Source organism: Grampus griseus, assembly GCF_964374135.1.
Source record: "Grampus griseus genome assembly, chromosome: 11".
Classification (NCBI taxonomy): Eukaryota; Metazoa; Chordata; class Mammalia; order Artiodactyla; family Delphinidae; genus Grampus; species Grampus griseus.
In genome coordinates this window covers 12,374,691-12,397,721 of record NC_139005.1, presented here as the reverse complement: position 1 = coordinate 12,397,721, position 23,031 = coordinate 12,374,691, and the positions used below count along the sequence as shown (strand labels likewise).

At 39.2% G+C, this 23,031-nt stretch overlaps 1 protein-coding gene across 1 annotated transcript in view; it reads right to left on the bottom strand.

The window, feature by feature from the left end:
• The window catches only part of DERA (deoxyribose-phosphate aldolase), a 113,265-nt gene that overhangs the window by 3,077 nt on the left and 87,157 nt on the right, over window positions 1-23,031 (bottom strand). Inside the window, exon 7 of the mRNA XM_082665770.1 lies at window positions 2,228-2,340. Within this exon, the coding sequence (XP_082521896.1) occupies window positions 2,228-2,340 (113 nt within the window). The remainder of the gene's footprint in view (window positions 1-2,227; window positions 2,341-23,031) is intronic.

Sequence of the window (23,031 nt, the reverse complement as noted above, 5' to 3'; positions counted from 1 at the left end):
TAAATTTTAGCTCATATTAGCATACACGTTAATCACAGGAGCATTTTCTGTCAATTAGGCAGTGCTGCATATAGATTTTTCTATACAATTCAGTTGTGTCAGCAAATCTATTTGGCAATGTTTCGAAAGACAGTTTCTAGCGTTAAGTTTATCCTTTTTTTTTTTAAGGGAGAGAATATGGAAAACATAAATCTGCAGTGAAATCAGCTCTGAAATATCAAGCCTCTGCTTCTCAGGAGTGACACTAATCATGGTCTGGAAGGCGGCCTGTCACATTTTAAAACACCCCTTAAATCAATGATGTGGAAGCTTCACAGTCTAAGGGCTGCCCGGGCAGCTTGTCAACCATCCAAAAAAATGCCCCTGATTTGCAGATACACACACAGGTCCTATGTGAAATCAAATGTGATCAAGATGAATATGAATTGACTTGTACCTGTTTCTCAATAAAACCAGGATGAACTTTATTTATTAGCTGAGGAAAGGAGGGATACAATTAAAAAGAAAGTAATGAAAGACAGCAAAATGTTCCTCCCTCACTACCCTGATCTAGAACACTGAACACTTAAAACTTTTATTGCAATTCTTGTGTAAGGGCTCTTTTGAGAAGGGGCATGTTCACTTTTGTATCCCTAGCACTTAACATAGGTCAACATAGCACACAGGTAACGACTCAATGAATGTTTACTGAAAACAAAACAGGACTTGGGCCCCCACTGGAGAATCTTAGCCCCAACTATGGAGCTTATGAAATGTAGAGATGCCTGAAGACTGATCCAGGACTGCCGGGGTGAGGACCCAGGCATCTGGAAGTATAAAAAGCTTCCCATCTATTGGGATGTTCTTTAGCTGAGAGTAAGAACCACTGATCTAGTGAGTGGTGGTGGTCTCATTTGGGGGGCCCAAAGCTGGAGTTCTCATTCTTACAGCTTTTCTTATAATTTTTTTTTTTTTTTTAATTTGGACCATTGCAGAAAGGCTACCAAGTAGAGGTTACTCAAGTTGGGTTAACTTTCACATGTAGGTCACCGTGTAGGTATTTATCCTATTTGTACTCTTCTAAGTATGAAGGTATTCTGAAGGAGCAAATGCTGCAAGGAGTTCCTTTCCTCTCAAACCCAGGTACCTTCTTAAAAAGGTCTCCGATTCCAAAATAAACTGAAATACAGTCACATATAAAGTCATCACAACCAGCTGGCAAAGGATTAAAGTTCTTTTTTTGGGTTTCTATTCAGCAGAAATCAAGAGATTGGTTTTAAAAGATGCCTTTCAGGAAGGGAAAGTCTCATTTAAAAATAAAAATTACCTTTCTCGCCAATGATGTTAAAAAAAAAATCCTTTGAGATAATTTGCAGCTAAACAAGCAACTTGAAGTGAAAAGGAAAATCCAAACTCATTTTAAAAAAAAAAAACACCTCATACGCATTTTTCCTTTTAAATTCATGTTTCAAAAATATGTATTATTTTTCGAAAAGCGACCATATACCCTCCTCAGCTTAACAGTCTTCCAAAGAGCACCTCCAGCTGCCATAAAACGCAAAAGTGGATATTTAATTCAAGAGCTATATAACGTCTAGCTACCTTTTCCCTGCTGTTTCACAGCATTTCATTATTTTGTTTAATAAGTTCATCTCCTCGAGAATTTTCTCTTCACCTCATATTATTAAAAGTAATAAGTTTTTCTGGACCGGGGGTTTCCTAACAGAAAAACCAATTTATGTGTGTCCTTCAATAATGACAGGAAAAGATTATTTCCCATTATATTGCATACTTTTCATATCACCACCACAGCTTATCATTCAATAAATGTTACTCTGCAATTCTTTCCATTCCTCAAGAAGTTTAATTTCTGCATTAACCTGTTTTCTCTGGCCAACGCCTTACCAGAAAGTTTCTGTGTTGCAGCAGAATTAGTTCGTTAAGGAACCCATTTAGGAATCTCTCGTCAGTGATAAAATTGTCTTCGGTTAATAAAAGGACACAAGGTGAGTTTACACCTTGATCACACATCCTAACGCCCACACTCATACTCACTTTCTGTGAATCGCAGTTTCCCCCCGAATGTATGCTTTGGTAGTGAAAGGTAAATTAAACGTTTATCTTAATACAGGTGACGCACTCACACCATCTGCCTATAATGCCTATAAAGACAGTTATCATGGCTGTGACGAGCATTGTAAATAACATTATCTTTACTCCAAAGGAAGATTTGCTGGCAATAATATACCTTGTTTCCAGTTTTCCAGAAGAAATCCCTAATGGCCCGTAGCATGACTATAGCCACTGGGAAGGTGGCATTTACTGTTTCTTTTCCAGTAGAGGTCTTAATAAAATCTGATCCTAAAACAAAAGGAAGAAAAATCTCCATGTTAATTAAAAAACTTATTTTTTATACTTTTGAGTCAGTGGAAGAAATGAGTTGTGTAAATTCTTTTTCCTGAGAAACACGACTTTATTTTTCATCAATTACTTGAAAAACTAAAACCAAATCTCTCTTTAAAATCATTCTGTCCACATTTTTTTTCCTCTGACCATACGATGGATTAAATTAGGCACCAAATGGATTCTCACTGATCCCTGGAGCTCTTGTCTCTATATTTCCATATCAGCAATTAAAACCAAGTTGGTTTATTTAACGCAAAACTGAGAGGAATAGAAACAATTTCATGCCCTGTGCTTAGCATCATATATCATAACATTTTACGACAAAACCGGAGGGCCTACTCATATTCTTACGTGCGATAGAAAGTACACAGTACAGCTGTGACAACACAAGGAGAACCATCATTAGCTGATTCCTACTGCATTGTTCGTTAACGAAAGCTCTGTCTTCCAACCAGATTGTGATTTTCATGAAAGACACCATGCATTTTCAACTTGCAAATATTTTGTCTCTTAAATGTATCTTAAACCTATTGATGTAGGTTTCTGCAGAATAGAAACCCAAAACAAAATAGCACAAGGAGACAAAGAGAGGATAATAATAGTTAAGAGTCACTGAGTGCCGTGCACTATGCACTATTCTAGGTGCTTTGTAAGTACTGACTCAACCGATCTTCACAATAACTGTGTAAGTACTAATATGACCCCCATTTTTAAAGAGGAAATTAAGGCACAGAAGTGTAAAGTAACTTGCTTGAGGTCACACAGTAAGGGCAGGGGGTAGGTAGAATTCTAACCAAAGCAATATAGCTTAAGCCATGTGCTATAGAGTCTCTAAGAAACTTACTGAGGGTCACACAGTCAGACAGCCAAACACAGACTCCATCCTTCAGGTGGTGAACCATCCTCACAATGCTCCGTGCAGACCACAGATCAGCAGCACAGGCACTACCAGGGAACGTGTTTAAAACGTAGACTCTCAGACTTCCCTGGTGGCGCAGTGGTTAAGAATCCACCTGCCAATGCAGGGGACACAGGTTCAATCCCTGGTCCAGGAAGATCCCACATGCCGCGGAGCAAATAAGCCCGTGCGCCACAACTACTGAGCCCACGTGCCACAACTACTGAAGCCTGCGTGCCTAGAGCCCATGCTCAGCAACGAGAAGGCACCGCTATGAGAAGCCCGTGCACTGCATTGACAAGTAGCCCTCGCTCGCTGCAACTAGAGAAAGCCCGCACACAGCAACGAAGACCCATCACAGCCAAAAATTAACAAGTAAATTAAATAAAATAAATTTTTTTAAAAAGTTTGTTTAAAAAATAAACAAATAAAACGTAGACTCTCAGGCCCTACACCAGACCAACTGAATCATAATCTGAACAGAAACAAGGTTCCTAGGTGATTCCTGGGCCAGTGCATGGCCCTCGCACACAAAATCTGTGGAACCCTACGTAAGACTAATCTCTGAGATTCTCCCAGGTCTGTCAAAGAAATGGTCAAAAGAAGTGGAGACAAGAAGTGGCCAAAACTCTCCCCTCTGGTTTCAACTGCAAAAGACACGCCCAGGACTACCCTGTGGATAGAAAGGTTCAAATCAGCACACCTTCAGCAAGCACACTGTGTGAAAGGCACAGTGGGAAATATAAACACATATCATTCAAGCCCTTTCCCTCAAAAGCATACATGCTATGAGCAGGTATAGAGGAAACATAAATCCTGGGTAATCACTTGGTGAGCCAGAGGTCAGGAGATCTGGTTTCCAGCTCTGCCAGATACTGTATTTACCTTGCAAATTCCATCGCCTAACCTTTCTCATTTATAAAACATGTCTGGAAATTCTTACTTGCTTCATAGTGTTACACAAAGAATCAAAAGAGACAATCTCTGTGAAAAGACTGTGAAAACTGTCAAGTGTTATACAAACAGAAATGGAGCAAAGACCTAGGTAGGGCTGCAATCTGTGTAAGAACCACAGGAATTCTGATCTATCCAAGCAGGTCACTGGAAGCCTTCTTTCCTTTGGGCCTGTAGGCCCGTTTGGGGAAATGGAGATGTGCCTGTCATGCCTGCATTCATTCAAGAAGTACTCACTGAGCGCTTTCTATGTGCTGGATGCCGTTCTACATGCTGGGAACAGATCATGACACAAAACCAAGTTCTTGCCCTTGTGACTAGATTCTCTAGAAGAAAAAGGCAATAAACACAGAACTATGTAACAAAGGCCAGGTGAAGTGTGGTGAAGAAAAATAATGCAACATAACGAGAAAGAGAGTGACGGATTTGGGGAGAGGTAGCTGTATTTAAATCGTCACCATAAAGGCACCTCTGATGAGTAAAATTCAGAGACTGATGAAGGGACTCTGTGAAAAGAGCACCACAAGCAGGGAAACAGCAAATGCAAAGGCCCTGAGGTAGGCATGTGCTAAGGTGATGAATGAGTGAATAAATGGGACTCCACGACCAATGCCTGGCACCTACAACATCAGAAATAACAAGCAAAGAGAAGAAATGAAAGTCCGCAAACAGATGTAAGAGGTGAGAGGAACATTACTAAAAAATTCACACTGCAACCATGATGTGTTTTCCTAACAGGTGACACTGTCTTCTGATTCACTAGAAGGCTTTTGGGTACAACACTGGATCTATCTGAATTCTTCTAAGCATCTCAGAAGAGAAGATTATTAAGACAGAAGACCAAGGCCATATTTAGAGGCCTAAAAAAAAGGTACGGTCACTTAAAAATCACACCATCTAAAGTTAACCAAAAGAGCCAAACTCCCTTACGGAGGAGACTGTCTTCCTAATACACCTAGAAGAAAACACCTACCGTGGTAGCGATAGCAGCCCCGGAGCTGTAATGGTGGCCTATACATTGTTTGTGCCCCTTTCTTGACTGTATTGTTTGAAGACAGGTGCTATACCTTTCCTGTGCACTTCTGTATCCCCAGAGCGTGACACACATGAGAAGCTTAATAAATTTTGGATGGGTGGATGGGTGGATGGGTGGGTAGCCACAGTTACCAAGAAAAAGCAAATTATAATATTTTCCATGTTTAACTGACTAATGGGGAAAAGGAAGACAGTTTGGGGTTTCATTCCAGTCCCAGTAACAAAATTGGGCAGGTGGCGTAGAAGAAAATATCATTTTATTTATTTATTTTAAGTTCAGAACAGATTTAGATCTACAGCAACATTTCGAGGACATTACAGAGAGTTCCCATATACCCCACACTCAGTTTCCCCTATTATTAGCAACTTATATCAGTATGGTACATTTGTTATAATTAATGAACCAATATTGATGTATTATTAAAACCAAAATAATACTTTATTTAGATAAATAATACTTTATTTAGATTTCCTTAGTTTTACTCAGAATCCAATTTCATCCAGGATACTATGATACATTTGTCATGTCCCCATAGGTTCCTCCTGGCTGTGACAGCTTCTTAGGCTTTCCTTATTTTGATGACCTTGACAATTTTAAGAAGTACTTGTCAGGTATTTCATAAAATTTCTGTCAACTGGCATTGTCTGACATTTTTCTCATGATTACACTGGGGTTACATGTTTTTTGGGGAAGAAAACCACAGAGGTAATGTGCTATTTTCATCACATCACATCAAGGGTACATATTAACAATATCACTTCCCACTGTTGAAGTTGACCTTGAACACTGGTGGAGGTGGTACTTGCTAGGTTTCTCCAGTGAAGTCACTCCTTTCCTCCTATTTTCCATTCTGTACTCTTTGGAAAGAAGTCCTTAGTGTGTATCCCACACTTTAGGAATGGGAGCTGCAAGCCACTTCCTTCAGGGAGGAGCAGCTACATACATTCTTTGGATGTTTTTGCATGGGAGACTTGTCTCTTCTCCATTTATTCATTTATTTATAATCATTTATTTATATGAATATAGACCCAAAGATATTTATTCTTTACTTGGGTTTATAATCCAATATTACTTAATTTATTTTGTTGCTCAAATGGCTCTAGGTTTGGCCATTGGGAGTTCTTTCAGTTGCTTCCTGTCTTCCTTTGACACACCACCATAATGTGGATTTTTTGTTTTTTTAAGCACTTACTTTCTGGTACTACCAGATGCTCCAGGCTCGTCTTATATGTTTTCCACCCCAGTCCAAGAATAAGCCATTTCTCCAAAGAGCCCTGGTTCCTTTTATTGGAAAATAGTGTTTGAAACTAAGATCTTGGTGGTAGGTGCTCATTGGTATTGCTAGGGGTCTTGCTTTTAGGCCTTCTCAGCTGACTGAGCAAGGAAAAATGTGTGTGTGTATTCTAACCCATTGATATATACATATATATTTACAATTCCATATTTAACTATCTACGTCTATATTAAACTAAAGACGAGTTATACTGATGTCTCCAACTCTGACCCATTACAAGGATTGTTCTAGCCCTCTCCCTTTGCTTATCTGTAAACTCCCACCCCAACGGTGAGAACCTGGCACCCACCATCCATGATCCATTTACTTAATGCACATCCAGTATGCATGTATCGTGTTCTCTGAATTGTTAACCACACCATTAAGGAAAACCACTGCATCAACGACTGTCTAGTGCTAACGTGCAGTTTCACCGGCCTCTAAGCTTTATAGACTAAATTCATTTATAAAGATACGTAGCTCAGCACCTTCTCTCCCACCTCCTTCAGTGAGGCTGTTTCGTACATGTGTAATACAGTTTGATTCTTTGGCCACAGTGCGCGTTCCATCCTGGAATCCCCTGACCCCCTGAATGGCTGTGGTCATTTGCATAATTAAGGTTCACGCGTAGTGAATCTTCTAGTGGTTTTGAAAACTGTATAGTGTTATATATCCATCTTCACAGTACCAACCAGAACACTTCCACCGCTCTAAAAATTCCCCTATGCTTCACATTTTCGTTTCCCCCTTACCCCAGCAATCACTGAACTTTTTACTAACTCAACAGTTTTGCCTTTTCCAGAATGTTATATAATTGGAATCACGCAGCCTTTCAGACTGGCTTCTTTCACTTAGCAACATGCACTTAACATTCACTTCTGTCTTTTCCTGGCTCATTTCTTTTTATTGATAAATAGTATTCCATTGCATAACTGTTCCACCATTTGTTAATCTATTCACCTACTAAAGGCTATCTTGGTTGCTTCAGTTTGGGCAAATATGAATAAAGTTGCTATAAACATTCATATGCAGGTTTTCGTGTGGGCATAAATTTTCAAATCAGTTGGGTAAATAACTGGGGGGAAATTGCTAGATTTTACAGTAAGACCATATTTGGCTTTGAAGAAAGCTACCAGATTATCTTTCAATGTAGCTACACCATTTTGCATTCCCAACAGTAACGAATCAGAGTTCCTGTTGCTCTACATCTTCAGTGGCAATTGGTGATGTCAATTTTTGAACTTTAGGCAATCTAACGGGTATGCGTACAGGTCAAGTACAGATTATATTTTGTTAGATTAGATTATACCAACTATGTCAATTATGAATTACTATTGTAAATGGTAGTTTTCTTAAATTTCAAATTCTGTTTGCCCGTTACAGTAAACAGGAAAGAAACAGATTTTTGTATATTAATCTTGTATCACGAAACCTTGGTAAACTCACTTAGTAAATTCAGGAGTTTGTTGTTTTGGAGAGATTTTCTCCATAGACAGGGAGGTCATCTACAGAGAAAAACAGTTTTATATCTTTCTTTCTGTATTAATATCTTGTGGCTGTTGTAACAAATTATAACAAACTTGGTAGCTTAGAGAAAAAGAAATTTATTCTCTCACCGTTCTGGAGGCCAGAAGTCCAAAATCAAGGTGTGAGTATGGCTGCCCTCCCTGTGGAGGCTCTCAGGAGAACATGTTCCTTGTCTCTGCAACTTCTTATGGCTGCCAGCATTCCTTGGCTGCATCACTCTAATCTCTGTCTCCACCTGCACATTGCCTTCCCTTCTGTGTGTGAGCTTAATATTCCTTTGCCTCTCTCTTATAAGGACGTATGTGATGGCATTTTGAGTCTACTCGGATAAGCTGGAATAATAACTTCATTTCAAAATCCTTAAACACATCTGCAAAGGCTCTTTTTTTTCCCCCCAAAAAAGGTAATAGTCACAGGTTCTGGGGATTAGGATGTAAACCTATCTTTGGGAGCCATTATCAGTCTACCACACTTCCCAATCTTTATACATTGTATTTCCTTTTCTTGTCTTATTGCACCAGCTAGGACTTCCAGTAAAATGTTGAGTAGGAGTGGTGAGAAAGAACATCCTTCCCTGTTCTTAGAGGGGTCTTAGGGGAAAAGCATCCAGTTTCCCAGCAATTAGCTAAAGTCTGTTTGTAGGTATGTTTTATCGAGCTGAGGCGGTTCCCTCTATTCCTAGTTTGCTGAGAGATTTTTATTATGAATAGGTGTTGGAATCTGTCAAATGCCAAAATTGTACCAATTGTTATTGGCATACATTTTTTTCTTTTTTAGCTTGATACGGTGGATTACATTACATTGAACCAGGCTTGCATATCCGGAGTAAATCCCAGTTGGCTGTGGTATATTATTCTTTTTATACATTGGGCTCATTTTGCTACTATGTTATTGAGGATTTTCACATCTATGTTCATGAGTAACAATTATCTATAGTTTTTCTTTCTTGTAATGTCTTTATCTAGTTTTAGTACTACGGTAATGATAGTCTCACAGAGTGAGTGCTCTCTCTTCTATTTTCTGGAAGAGACTGTGGAGAATTGGTATTATTTTCTTCCTTAAATGTTTGGTAGAATTCATCAGTTAAACCATCTAGAGCTAGTACTTTCCTTTTTGGAAGGTTTTAATTATTTTTCTTTAATAATTTATTAAAGTATTAAATATCATTATATTATTAAATAAATAAGCAAATTTATTATGTTATAACACTCTATAATTAAAACATTTTATAAAATAAATAAAATTAAAATAACATCATTAATAGACATAGGCCTATTCAGACTATTTCCCTCTGTGGGAGTTTTGGTTGTTCGTATCTTTCAGGAAATTGATCCCTGTAACCTACATTATCAAACTGTGGGCAAAGAGTTGTTCATAGTATTCCTTTATTATTCGTTTAATGATCATAGGAACAGTTATGATCTCTCGTTTCTGATATTAGTATTCTCTCTTTGATTCTTGGTTATTCTGACTAGAAGTTTATCAATTTGATTGATCTTTTCAAAGAACCAGCTTTTAGGATTTTAAAATTTTCTTTATTCTTTTTGTTTTCAATTTCATTTAATTTCTGCTCTAATTTTGATTTCTGTTGTTCTGCTTGCCTGAGACATAAATTATGGTTCTTTCTCTACGTCCTAAGGTAGAAGCTGAGATTATTGATTTTTGATCATTCTTCTTTTCTAATATATGCATGTTATAAATTTCCTTCTAAGCTCTGCTTTTGCACCATTTCACAAATTTTGATGAGTTGTATTTTAATTTTCATTTAATTCAAAAGAAATTTTTAAAATTTTTCTTGAGAATGTCTTGAACTATGTATTATTTAGAAGTATGTTGTTTAATTTTCAACTATTTGGGAGAGCTATCTTTCAGAAAAAGAGCTGAAAGATCAATATCAATAACAGAAAGAGCTATCTTTCTGTTATTGATTCCTAGTTTAGTTCCATTTCAGTCCAAGAACATACTTTGTATGGTGTCTATTCTTTTAAACACTGAAGTGTGTTTTAAGAGCCAGGATGTGTCCTTTCTTGGTGAATGTTCCATTAGAACTTGAAAATATGTATTCTGCTGCTGTTGGACGGAGTTCTCTATAAACATCAATTTGATTATGTTGATTAATAAGGCTACTCAGGTCAACTACCTCCTAGCTGATACTTCTGCCTTCTTGAGCTATCAACTACTGAAAGAGGGGTCTTGAAGTCCAGCTATAATAGCAGATTTGTCTATTTCTCTTTTCAGTTCTACCAGATTTTGCCTCATATTTTGATGCTCTGTTGTTAGGTGCATACATGTTTAGGATTGTTTAGGATGTCTTCTTGGAGAAATGAGCCCTTTATTATTGTGCAATGTCCTTCTTTGTCCAACCCCTGAAAATGTTCCTTTTTCTGAAGTCTGCTTTGTCTGAAATTAATACCCCTACTTCTGCTTTACTCTGATGTTAGCATGGTGTATCTTTCTCCATCTCTTTACTCTGAACCTTCAAAGTCTTTATATTTAAAGTGGCTTTCTTACAGATGACATATAATAGGGTCTTACTTTTTATAATTAATTATACCTTTTTCTATTTGTTGTATTTTTTATTAATTGTTACACCTTTTTCTACCTTCTCTGGTTTTAACTGAGCATTTTATCTGATTCCATTTTATCTCCTCTCAGCATATCAATTATACTTCTTTTGTATACTTTTTTAGAGCTTTCAATATATATTTTTAACTAATCTACCTTCAAATAACACTATATTGCTACACAAGTACTGCAGTTACCTTTCAACCAAGTATTCCTAATTTCTCCCTCCTATCCCCTATAACACTGCTGTAATTCATCTTCACTTATCCATATGGTATAATCTTTAAACAGTTATCTTTTAGATCAACTGAGAAAGAAACATAATTTCTTTTTGTTCTTCACTTATCCTTTCTCTGACAGCCTTCCTTTTTAATGTAAATCAGAGTTTCTGACCTATATAATTCTCCCCTTTCCAGAAGAACATTTTAACATTTCTTATAGGGCAGATCTGCTGGCAATGATTTCCCTCAGTTTTTAATATGTCTAAGCCCTTCACTTTTGAAGGGTAATTTCCTGAATATAGATTTTTAGGTTGGTGGGGTTTTTTCCTTTGATACTTTAACTATTTCACTCTACTTGCTTCTTGCCGACACGGTTTCCAATGAGAAGTCCACTGGAATTGTTTCCTTTTCCTTTTCTCTGGCTCTTTTCTGAAATTTTCTATTTGTCTTTGGTTTTCTTCAGTTTGAATATTATATATCTAGATGTAGTGCTTTTTGTTTCTGTTTGTCTGTTTGTTTTTGATATTTATTCTGCTAAGTGTTTGAGCTTCCTGGATCTGCAGCTTGGTACCTGTCATTAATTTTGGAAAATTCTTGGCTATTATTACTTCAAATATGCTATCTACTCAATTTTCTCTTTCTTCAAGTATTTCGGGTACATGTGCCACACATTTTGAAACTGTTCCACAGTTTTTGAATGTTCTGTTTTTTTTCATCCATTCTTCTCTTCACATTTCAATTTAGGAGATTTCTTTTGACCTATCTTCATAGTCACTGATTCTTTCCACAGCCCTATCCAGTCTACTGATAAGGCATTCTTCACTTCTGTTTCAGTGTTTTTGATTTCTACCATTTCCTTTTGAGTTTTTCTTAGGGTTTCCATCTCTCTTTCATTCCTTCATGTTGTCTACTTTTCCCATTCAAATCATTAACATATTAGTCATAGTTACTTTAAATTTCTCTTTCTGATAATTCTAACATATCTGTCATATCTGACTGGTTCTGTTGTTTGTTTGTCTCTATAGATTCTGTTTTTTCTTGCCTTTTAGGATCTCTTGTAATTTTCCCTTTTTAAAATTTTTTTTTAATTTTATTGATTTATTTACTTATTTATTTTTGGCTGCACTGGGTCTTCATTGCTGCGTGCAGGCTTTCTCTAGTTGCGGTGAGCAGGGGCTACTCTTTGTCTCAGTGTGCTGGCTTCTCATTGCGGTGGCTTCTCTTGTTGCGGAGCACGGCTCTAGGCACACGGGCTTCAGTGGTTGTGGCATGCGGGCTCAGTAGTTGTGGCTCGTGGGCTCTAGAATGCAGGCTCAGTAGTTGTGGTGCACGGGCTTAGTTGCTCCACAGCATGTGGGACCTTCCTGGACCAGGGCTCAAACCAGTGTCCCCATGCAGACAGATTCTTAACCACTGTGCCGCTGGGGAAGTCCCGCTCTTGTAATTTTCTGTTGAATGCCAGTCATGACATCAGGTAATAGGAATTGAGATAGACAGGACTTCAGGGTGAGATTTTATGTTAATCTGGCTAAGAGTTGGGCTGTGTTTAATGTCTGTTGTAGCCACAGGTATTGGAGACTTCAAGTCCTATAACATCCTGGTTTTTGTCTCTCATGTTTACTTTAGGCTTCCTAAGTCTTCCTACTTAGAGACAGTCTATGCCTTTTAGATCTGTCAGCCATAGTCCACTGGATTACTGGAGCCCTATTGCTGTGATGATAGTGTACGGGAGAGAAAAAGTATTTTATAGTCTTATTAAATTTTAGTCTTTAAGTGGGCCTTTGTCCTTGGGCTGCAACCTTCATCAGTATGTCTTGGCTTTTCTCCCCTACTTTGGTGAGGTAGGAAGACTAGAGTGAAATGTCCTCCCAGGTAGGATAAGGTTCTAATAACGTCTTTTGCCCTGGAAAGTGGACCTTTGACAGGGAGAATGCTCTGGGCATATTTCATAATGATTATCTTCCCCTTCCCCTGCCACGGCCAAGAGAGGATCTTCCTTGGCTCTTCACTGTGAGAACCTGGGGTTCCTGGAGGGAAAAGCCACAAAAGTGTGGGGGCCACATGCAGCCTCCAGCACTTTGTCAAAATTACCGTGTAAGTGTTCCTACCAGTTTATGGCTCTAGCAGGTAAGCAGATCTCAGCTGTGACCCTCAGGATCTTCCTGTCTCTACAGATTTCAAGGTGGCAGTTTGCCCTGTGACTTAAGCTCCTTAATGGGTCTGAGAAAAGTCACTGATTTTCAGTTTACTTGGCTTTTTCTTGCTCCAAGGACAGTTATGACAGTTTCCAAGCTCTTCACGTGTCAAAGCTGATACCAGAAGTCCTTAAATTTTAATGCAAGAAGTCCTTAAATCCATATGGAAATCACATATGGATCAAGATACAAATTATATACAGTATTTACAGTGTTTTGGACAGACGCCAAGTAAGTATTATAGTCAACAAGAAATGGAGAGGTTCAGATTCACTTTAGCGAAAACAAGGGAAGGTTTCATAGAACGGGGAATTTGGGAGAGACCTTGAAAGAGAGAGAAAATGTGAAGATGAGAGGGCAGATGGAAGAAAACCACCATTAGAAGAAACACCAAAAGCACAGAAAGTGCAAGACACATCCCAACAATAATAAGTGGATGCATCTAAGGAACCTCTGTGAGGGACAGGGAGCAGAGAGACAGGGAGTGGTGATATTTGGGGGGGTGTGTCAATGCGTGTTTTAAAAACTGACTGTAAAAATCCGTTGATCACCTGAGATCAGTGTTTAAGATACTAAATTGGGTGTCTGTGCTGGAGAGGTTGAGGAAGGACAATTGAGAATCAGAGACCACATAAGAGATTCAAATAGCAGGGAGGCAGGCACCCCTGGCTATCTCTTTAAATCCAGGAATAAGGCCGAGCTTTAATTACACAAAATACTTTAGAAAGTACACTCGTATTTTACAACTGTCAAAAGAACAATGGATTTTCCAGTGGGACTAGATAGGCACACACTTTGTTTTACTTATTTCAATATTGCTTCCCTTGCCCCCTCTGCTAAAACAAAATTACCTTAGAGAAATAAATGCTAGATTTCGAATTACCAACACCACAGAGCACCACAGGTTCTCCTCAGAGCTCATGTAAATCCGACATTAAACCAAGCTCACCTCTGCTCAGCTTGGGGAAAAAAACCTTATGAGAATATGAGAAAATATCTCACAATTAAAATAGCTGTCCATATAAATGTTCTTTCATCAGTGCCCATAATTTCAATGAAATAACTAAAGTAGGAGATGAAAGGCCTGAAAAGTCAAAAGTAACACATTAAATAGACTAGTATTCAACTGTGATTGGTTGAAATTAAAATTAATAATAAATTTATAGTATGATATTATATTGTATTTTTTTATTTTCCAAATTTGAAATCTCTAACACAAGACTTTTTTCGTGGTCTAAAGCAACTCAAAGCTTTTCTAAGGCCTATAATTGCAAGTCTCCATGGTACAGTTTCATTAAAAACTTTCATTAAGCAACAGCTGCCCTTGTATACGGTCTTCTAATCAATTCGGTCAAACAGAATGACTTCTAATCAGCTGTTGATAAAAATAGAAGATGAAATTCTAATTCTAATAGATTAACCACAAACTCAAGACAGTCTTCAAAATCCATCTAGCTCTATTCTCCAGTGGATTTAATGACTATTCAGCAACTCATTACTAAATAGAACAAGATGAACATTTTCCAGTTCATTAAAGAAATGTACTATGTATTTTTGCATTGTCCTCATGATTCGTTACAGGGAGTCTTAATTACAAGATAATGGATAATGGTTATTAAATGCAGACTGCAGTAATGAAGCTCTATTCATTTGAGAACCTCAGAGACTGCAAAGAGAAGAAAATAAAATTACTAGCTTCAAAAGATTAACGGATCAAATTATTATTCAATTTTGAAAATCTCATTCAGACTTCACAGAAACAAGAAGAGATTAAAAACTAGTATTAAGACCAAAGTAGTACATTTAAAAAAATAATATCTTAAGGCTATTACTGCCTAATAAGCTTCAGATGTGATTATTAGAAAAACATACAGCTAACAATGGGAAAACATACATTTTTATTTCCTGAACAAATCTTACTTATGAGATAGGAAGTAACTGGTAGGATCTTAAAGGGTGTCTTGGTGAACATGGAAGATATATGCTACTAGGCTACAAAAGAACAGCACAATGGAAGGTATTATGAACATTTTATACCTCACTAATGAAAAAGAGGATTTAAACTCAACTGTCGCTTGAGAAAGCTTGTCATTAAGCGGAATTCATGCCAACCCTATAATAAGAGTTTCTGGGCACATTATTCATTAGCACCATGTTTTCTATTGCTCTGTAAGAAACCACCAATTCAAGTCAGCAAGCGAGTTTTGTATGGTAATTCTGACAGTAATTTATACTTGCAATCTGCAATGGGACACTTTAAAAAAAAAAACAAAAAACAAATGTACTGTACAAAAGTATGAAGCCCCCAATTAAAACCATATTCTTAGATATTATGTTCTTTCACTCATCGTAGGTTTGAAAATAATTTGGGGTGAGATAAAAAGATCCAGTCTATGGCTGAAGAACTGGCCAGAGGAAGGATGGAAGCAGAGGCCCCTGTGGAGATATCAACATGGTGCTTCTGCTCAGTCTGGAAGTACAGCACAAAGCCATCCTTATGTGATCCAGGGATACCGGCTAATCTTGTGAAAAGTGGCGGAAACGTTTTCCAGAAGAAAGACGAAAGCCTAAGAAGGAAAGAAAAAAATAGAAACACAAGCTCTCTCAGTTTTTTCCTTCAATCTGAAGAGTGAGCTCTGGAAATACTTCTCATTTGGTCAGTCCATCAAGTGAAAAAAGCAACAGAGCATCACAGTTAAGCAATAAGGCATGTTCAAGCAGAAGGGCAATCAGAAAGCAACCACAATCTCAGAGTTGGAAAATATCTCCAATACCCTAAAGGTAAGATTGGCTCATGATAACCACATTCCTTGCAGTTGCCTTCCTCTCAATAAAAACAAAAATGTGGCCATTTAAAACAATGCAGAACAGTATGATTCAAATGAAATGCAAGGTGGGAACTGACTATATAATCCTTGGTAATTGACAATAATGTCCCTAGGAGAATATTCTAAACAATTATGGTAACCATACAAAGATATATGGTAGAATGGCTTGACACAACCAAGAGTCCTGGAGCTATGTCTAATATGCCCGAAGTTTCCTTTCACTTCTAAAACTTAGGTTACTTCAAATGAGTTTTAGAACTAGAATAATGCTAGAGATGAGTAACCAATCAATGCAAATAACATCTATTTTATTTAAAGCCATCTTATCTTAAAATGACACAACCATACCTAACACATCTTTTTCTCCTTCCCATCTGCTGGGAGGGAAGAGGCAGATGCAACCTCAATACAGGGTAAAATGTAATTTGGTATCACTATACTTTGGCAAAGAAAAGTAAAATGAAGAAGTGTTTTAACAAAATAACAGCTGAATTTCATTCTGATTGCGCTTTCTATTGTCACTAACAAGTTTGGAATATCTAGAATATATATTAACATTAAAAGTCAGGAACGCTTGTGTGGAATCTATTAACTCAAGAGAAAATTACTCAAACTGAAGAAAGAGCTGCTTAAAATGGACTTAGAAATACATTTTACTGAACAAAAGCAAACTAGAAAATTAGGCTACTTTATCAGGATTAGAAAGTGCTATGAATTTTAAACACAAAGCTTTTAAAAACAATGCAGAGGGCTTCCCTGGTGGCGCAGTGGTTGACAGTCCGCCTGCCGATGCAGGGGATGCGGGTTCGAGCCCCGGTCCGGGAAGATCCCACATGCCGTGGAGCGGCTGGGCCCGTGAGCCATGGCCGCTGAGCCTGCGCATCCGGAGCCTGTGCTCCGCAACGGGAGAGGCCACAGCAGTGAGAGGCCCGCGTACCACAAAAATAAACAAACAATAAAAAACCAATGCAGAGCATATTTGAGATTATCATACCTCAATGTCGTCATAAATCTTTTTTTTCCCCAACAATTGATGATAAGTATGTAGAGTGACTTTTTACAGTGACCTGTCTTTCATAAAAGAAGTTGTGTCAATTTTTCTAAGGGGTGTTATCTCTAGGTGACTGTTTCACTGTACCTGGAGATTCATCTGCTTCCCATCAGCAGATCCATAGATGGGTGAACCTTGAAAAGCTCTGAATGGAAAGTATTTACCACGTGGAGCTCTCTGGCCAGCCACCTGGGTTATGCAGTTAGCACTTACCAACCACTTACAAAGACAATGCCGCCTCTGTTCACAAACTGTTATCAAGTTTAAATTCTCGCTATTTTTCAACTAGTCACACCTTCATTTTTATCTTTATTCCTTTTCACTCAGCCACCACCAGAGACCTTGAGTCGTCAACAAAAGACAGACATGCTGGTAAAAGAAAAAGTGACAGCCCAGCGGATCTCATCTGTGGGTGCGGGTATAATCAGAACGGGTCACCACAAACTTTTGCCAAGTCATATGCACCATCAGGATGTTAGGGTCATTCACAAATTCCTGAAAACACACAGGCAGAGAAAAGGAGGAAGAAGGAGTCTGTGAACTGGGCAGGAAGAATGGTTCTGACCTAGACTGTGCGAAAGCCATGAGTTAATACAACGTGTCTGCATGCTGGATCCATTTTACATATTAACCAGAACTCATGTAAGACCTCCCTGGATGCCAACTTCTTTTCCCCCTCAAGGCACTGCTTTGACAGTGAATAAATAAATATATATGCTCATATCCTGTATTCCCCTCATAGCAGAAGGGCTATGGGTTCCTTTTCCAAAACTCTCAAATAGAAATTGCATATAACCACATGGTAAGAATATGTATTTCAGACAAATAGTTTACACCACACACTAAATACAGGGGCTTTATCTGTCTTTCACAAAACTTCCTATTACAAAACTAGTAAGTCTGATTTAAGGCTGCTGCATTCTAGGAGATCTCCTCCCCCAAAAAGCAGAATATTAACAGTTTCTTAATATGTATATGTTAAGTCTTCACCTACATTCCTTCTAGACCTATATTTAAAAATTTTGACACATATTTCATGTTTTTAATACTGCCTGTATAATTGCCTTGAGTGTAGCATTTATTTCCTCCCCCTAAAGTACGTTTTATCATAGATGTTAATTTCTCCCAGGTATTTCAGGGGAGTTATTAAATGTCAAAATTCAAAGTGAATATATAGGTAACTTTAAAATGTAAAACCTCAGTGAAGAAAAAATTTCAGCTGTTAAGTTGATTACCAGAAATGGGAAATGGGATTCACAGTGATAACCTATGAGGGAAAAAGGCATTTAGAAAACTGGGTTAGAGACAGCTAACAGTGTCAGCTTGTGCTGGAGATGCATTTACTTGTGTTTCTGTCACAAATATCATAAATTTATTCTTGAGAAAGAATAAGGTTCTCTGGGTTGACTTGGCCCAGGTTTTTATATTTATATACATGGAAATAAAAGAGCACAAAAATTTTTAAGTATGAGGAGCTAAAAAGTGTTGAAATATGGAATGAACAGGTAAGACAGGTTTAATTGTGGCATTTTTTCATTTCAAAACCTTCAACTGCTTAAAGAGTAAAATCCTAGAATTTCCGCTCTCCAGGATCTGAATTTAGCCTGTTTCCTTCTGCTGCTCGCCCTAAAGTATCTTGGACTCCAGCTAATTCTGATGATGATAATATAACAACAAGAGGAGGAGGTCTTTTTTTTTTTCTGAGAACTTACTATGAGCTTGGATTTATGTATCTATTCTCAACTAATCACAATAACTTGAAAGACAGGTACTCTTACTATCTCCATTTACAAATGATGAAACCAGGTGATATAGATATTGAAGAAACTGTCTAAGACAACAGTTTTTAAGTCTCATAAATGGGGACTTCCCTGGCACAGTGGTTAAGAATCCGCCTGCCGGGCTTCCCTGGTGGTGCAGTGGTTGAGAGTCTGCCTGCCGATGCAGGGGACACGGGTTCGTGCCCCGGTCCGGGAAGATCCTACATGCCGCGGAGTGGCTGGGCCCGTGAGCCATGGCCGCTGAGCCTGCGCGTCCGGAGCCTGTTGCTCCACAACGGGAGAGGCCACAACAGTGAGAGGCCCGCGTACCGCAAAAAAAAAAAAAAAAAGAATCCGCCTGCCAATACAGATGACATGGCTTCAAGCCCTGGTCTGGGAAGATCCCACATGCTGCAGTGCAGCTAAGCCCGTGCGCCACAACTACTGAGCCTGAGCTCTAGAGCCCATGAGCCACAACTACTGAGCCCACGCCTAGAGTCCACGCTCCACAACAAGAGAAGCCACCGCAATGAGAAGCCCACACACCACAACGAAGAGTAGCCCCCGCTTGCTGCAACTAGAGAAAGCCCGCGCGCAGCAACGAAGACCCAACGCAGCCATAAATAAACAAATAAATTTATTTTTTTTAAAGTCTCATAAATGGAATAACACAGCTTTTTCTAACTCAAAGTCCAGGCATTTCACCACTACACACTTTTACCTCCTAAGTCAGACTCATTATTGTTTTGCAGAAACACCCTCTACCTTATCAACTTTCTACTCTCCATCTTTGCTCTCCGTCAAAATCCTACCTGGCCCAGTTCAACTGTTTCCTTCAATATGAAATGGCACTGATACTGCTTTCTCCCCATTTTGAATGTAAATGTGATGACTGGAGCTGTGGCAGCCATCTTTCAACCATGAGGGAAAAGCCAAGAGAATAACAGAGGCACCAATCTTGACAATGATGATGAACTAACAGCAGTGGCTGGCTACACCTCCAGACTTCTTGTTATATGAGAAAAATAATTCCTTATTTATTTGAGCCATTGTTGTCAAGTTCTGTGCTATTTGTAACACTCCATCCTAACTGATGCAGTCCCTAGACTATTTACTTTCCCTCTGCTGACCTAGAAATTCAATGGTGCACTACATCTTACATCTGTTAATGTCGCTCTCTCTGCAGTCACTCTCTGCAGCCAAGGACACAAAGTATCACCCCCTACACATGCTCTGCCCTGCGGGGCTGAGACCTCTAGGAAACTACCACCTACGCCTATCCGGGCCCCTAACTCTCCACTCTATCCACATGGGCAAATCAGACAGAAGGAATCAGAGCCCAGCTGAATAAAACGTGGAAGGAAAAGTAGCAGGTAAACAGGGATCCGAGAAAGCTGTCAGGAATTACTAAGAAAAGCTAAAAGGACAAAATCACAGAACAGCAGAGATTTCTGGTGGAGAAGCAACCACCTACGAGACTCGTGGACAAAGCTTCAGTACACCAATCCATCTGAACAGGTTACTCAAGAAACAGACAGAAAGGAACTGTTTTATTAACAAAGGGAAAATACAAGGAGCTTGAGCAAGAGTAAAATATGGAGGAAGAAACTAAAATTCAAGTCTTTAAATCTCACTGGAGAAGATACTGGAAGTGAATAAGCTGAGAAATTTCTCTATGGACCTGCCCCTCACTCCCCATCCAAGTGAACTACACACCCACTCGTCATCGTGATATGGACCACATCTCGGTGGCACAGCGGTCAAATCATAAACTTAATCAATACAAAAGCTAAATGAATTCAGTGCTAGGCAAGCTTTAATAAAGCATAAAGTCTATACTGAACGTAACTAAACTCTTCCACAGCTGCCTACTTGTATAAATAAATGGGTTTTTACTTCTTTCATCTCCTTAATAAACACTGGCACAGCACTTACCATGTGCTGGGCATCGTCCTAAGAGCTTTATACGTCACCTGACATATCTTGAAAAATAAATCAGGTATCTGACACTTCAACCTTCAACTGAAGCTATCTTGCTGCGGAAGTCCAGGGGTCAAAGGAGGAGACATATTTGTAAAGCTAAAGTATCCAAGAAGAAATCTTGAGAGATCCCTGACGGCAGCACAAGCTTCTGCTTCTGGTTCCAAGGAACTTGCCTTGGCCTAGTCTGTCCCACCACAAGTACTTGTGAATGACTGCTGTGTTCTAGGCTGTGCTCAGCGATGATTAATACCCTCCTTTCTGAGAAAGAGGCAGGCATATGTGCTGGGTGGTATGTAAAAAGTGCTGGGGAGCACAGAGCAGTCAACAGGTGCAGTCAGGGTGCAGCGGCAGATCTGCCATCCACAGGGGCTATAACGTGAGGAAGTGAAGGGCTGAGCTTTCTGTCCTCGGCCGGTGGTGAAGTCAGAGGAGCAGTGAATGGGGAGAGAGCCAGTTAGTTCCAGCACATTCTACATTAGGGCTCTCCACTAACTCACTGGTGAAATTTGCATGTTGTTTTTCTGATTTTAGTCCTAGTTTCATTCAGTTTAACTAAGCAAAATTATATTAAATTTTTTTTTCTGCTCTCCGTTTCTAAGCTTTTTATTTAGTCAGAGCATTCACGTAAAATATCTTGATTGGCAACACTGTTGCAGCCTAAGGAGAAATTTTCTCTTTTCTTGAAGAGTTTCTGATTTTGGTTGGACAAATGTCCTGACATCTCTTCAGTGGGCGGTCCCACCACACACACACACACACACACACACACACACGTGCACGCGCACAGTGAAGAAGGGATTGGGGACTGTAACCTCTGGTTTCAACTCAGTGGATTTTTTTTTAAGTCAAATATTTTCAAAAAGTCCACATCCAGCGCTCTTCTATTGACTGGTTTGGCACAAGTAATGTACACAGTTACTGAACCTGTGGCCTCCTCCAAATGGATTTAAATTTTCATAGGCTTAAACTAAAAAATGAGGCTCTAACAGGGGGATTTCAGACATTAGCCACATGAGCAGGGAGGGGGGCGATGTTTAAAGAGACTGCAAGGGAGGTTTTCTAAAACTGGACCACTTACACTGGAACGCTTATGCTCCCGCAGTTACATGTGCACTGAAATCTTCTCTCAGTGCCACAGAGTATAATCTTCTGTGTCTACAGGACCTCACAGAACCTAGTAAGCATTCACTGACTCTATTCTTTGGTTCAATATTAATAATGATACACAAGAAAAACTTTGCCACACTTAAGTTTTGTACGATGGGTTTAAACAAAAACGCAAAACTGTCCTTTTTGTGAACTTTTGAGGTCCTTGCTAAGTACGTGTGCACTGTGAATGGCTTACAGGGTACATATAATGTAATGTCCCCAAAGCTGTCTGACCATGAGACCCCTTCGGCAGAGTAGTTTTCAATGAAATAGTGTACTCCCTAAATTCTAGCTTTACTTTCCTTATTTAGAACTCATTTGTTAGGGATTTATTGTGTCTTCCCCCAAATTCACATGTCAAAGTCCGAACCTAGCCCAGCGTACTGGAATGTGACTTAATTTGGAAACAGAATCACTGCAGATGTATCAATAATTAGTAACTGGAGTAGGGTGGACCCTTAATCCAATAAGACTAGCGACCTGTAAAAAGAATGCCATGTGAAGACACACTGGGAAAATGCCATGTGAACATGAAGGCAGAGACTGGGGGGATGTTTCTACAAGCCAAGGAACTCCATCAGACCACCAGAAGCTAGGGGGAGGCATGAAACTGATTCTCCCTCTTCACCCTCAGAAGGAACCAACTCTGCTGAGACCCTGACCTCAGGCTTCTGGCCTCCAGAACTGTGAGACAACAGATTTCTATTATTTAAACCACTCAGTGTGTGGCACTATTACAGCAACCCTAGGAAACTGATGTAAGAATCCATTAAAAAAAAAAAGGAATCACATGCACAGGTGATAAGAAGTGGGTCTTGAACAGTTCAAAGACTAAGATTATGTCACTTATGTTTCAGAACAAATCCAAACAACTCTCCAGGGTGTTTCACCAGGTAGGAGACAAATAAAGAGATGAGAAAGGACGGCACAGCCAACAAAGCAGCACTGGGCTGTGCAGGGCATCAGATGCAGAGGAAGAGAAGACAAGGATGGGGCTGTCCTGCCCAAGACAAGGTGGAATTGCAGGAGACGACAAGGAAAGAGTCACAGGCAGGGAGTAGCTAAGGAGGTAGGAGAAGGGGAGAAAAAGGCCACTCCCAGAGGGCAGCGGGCTCTGAAGAGCCAGGGTGTCCCCATGTCCTCTGCCATTGCTCTTGCTAGTTCCTGGTTGTGCATAAAAGCCACACTGAAGTCAAGGTTATAAAC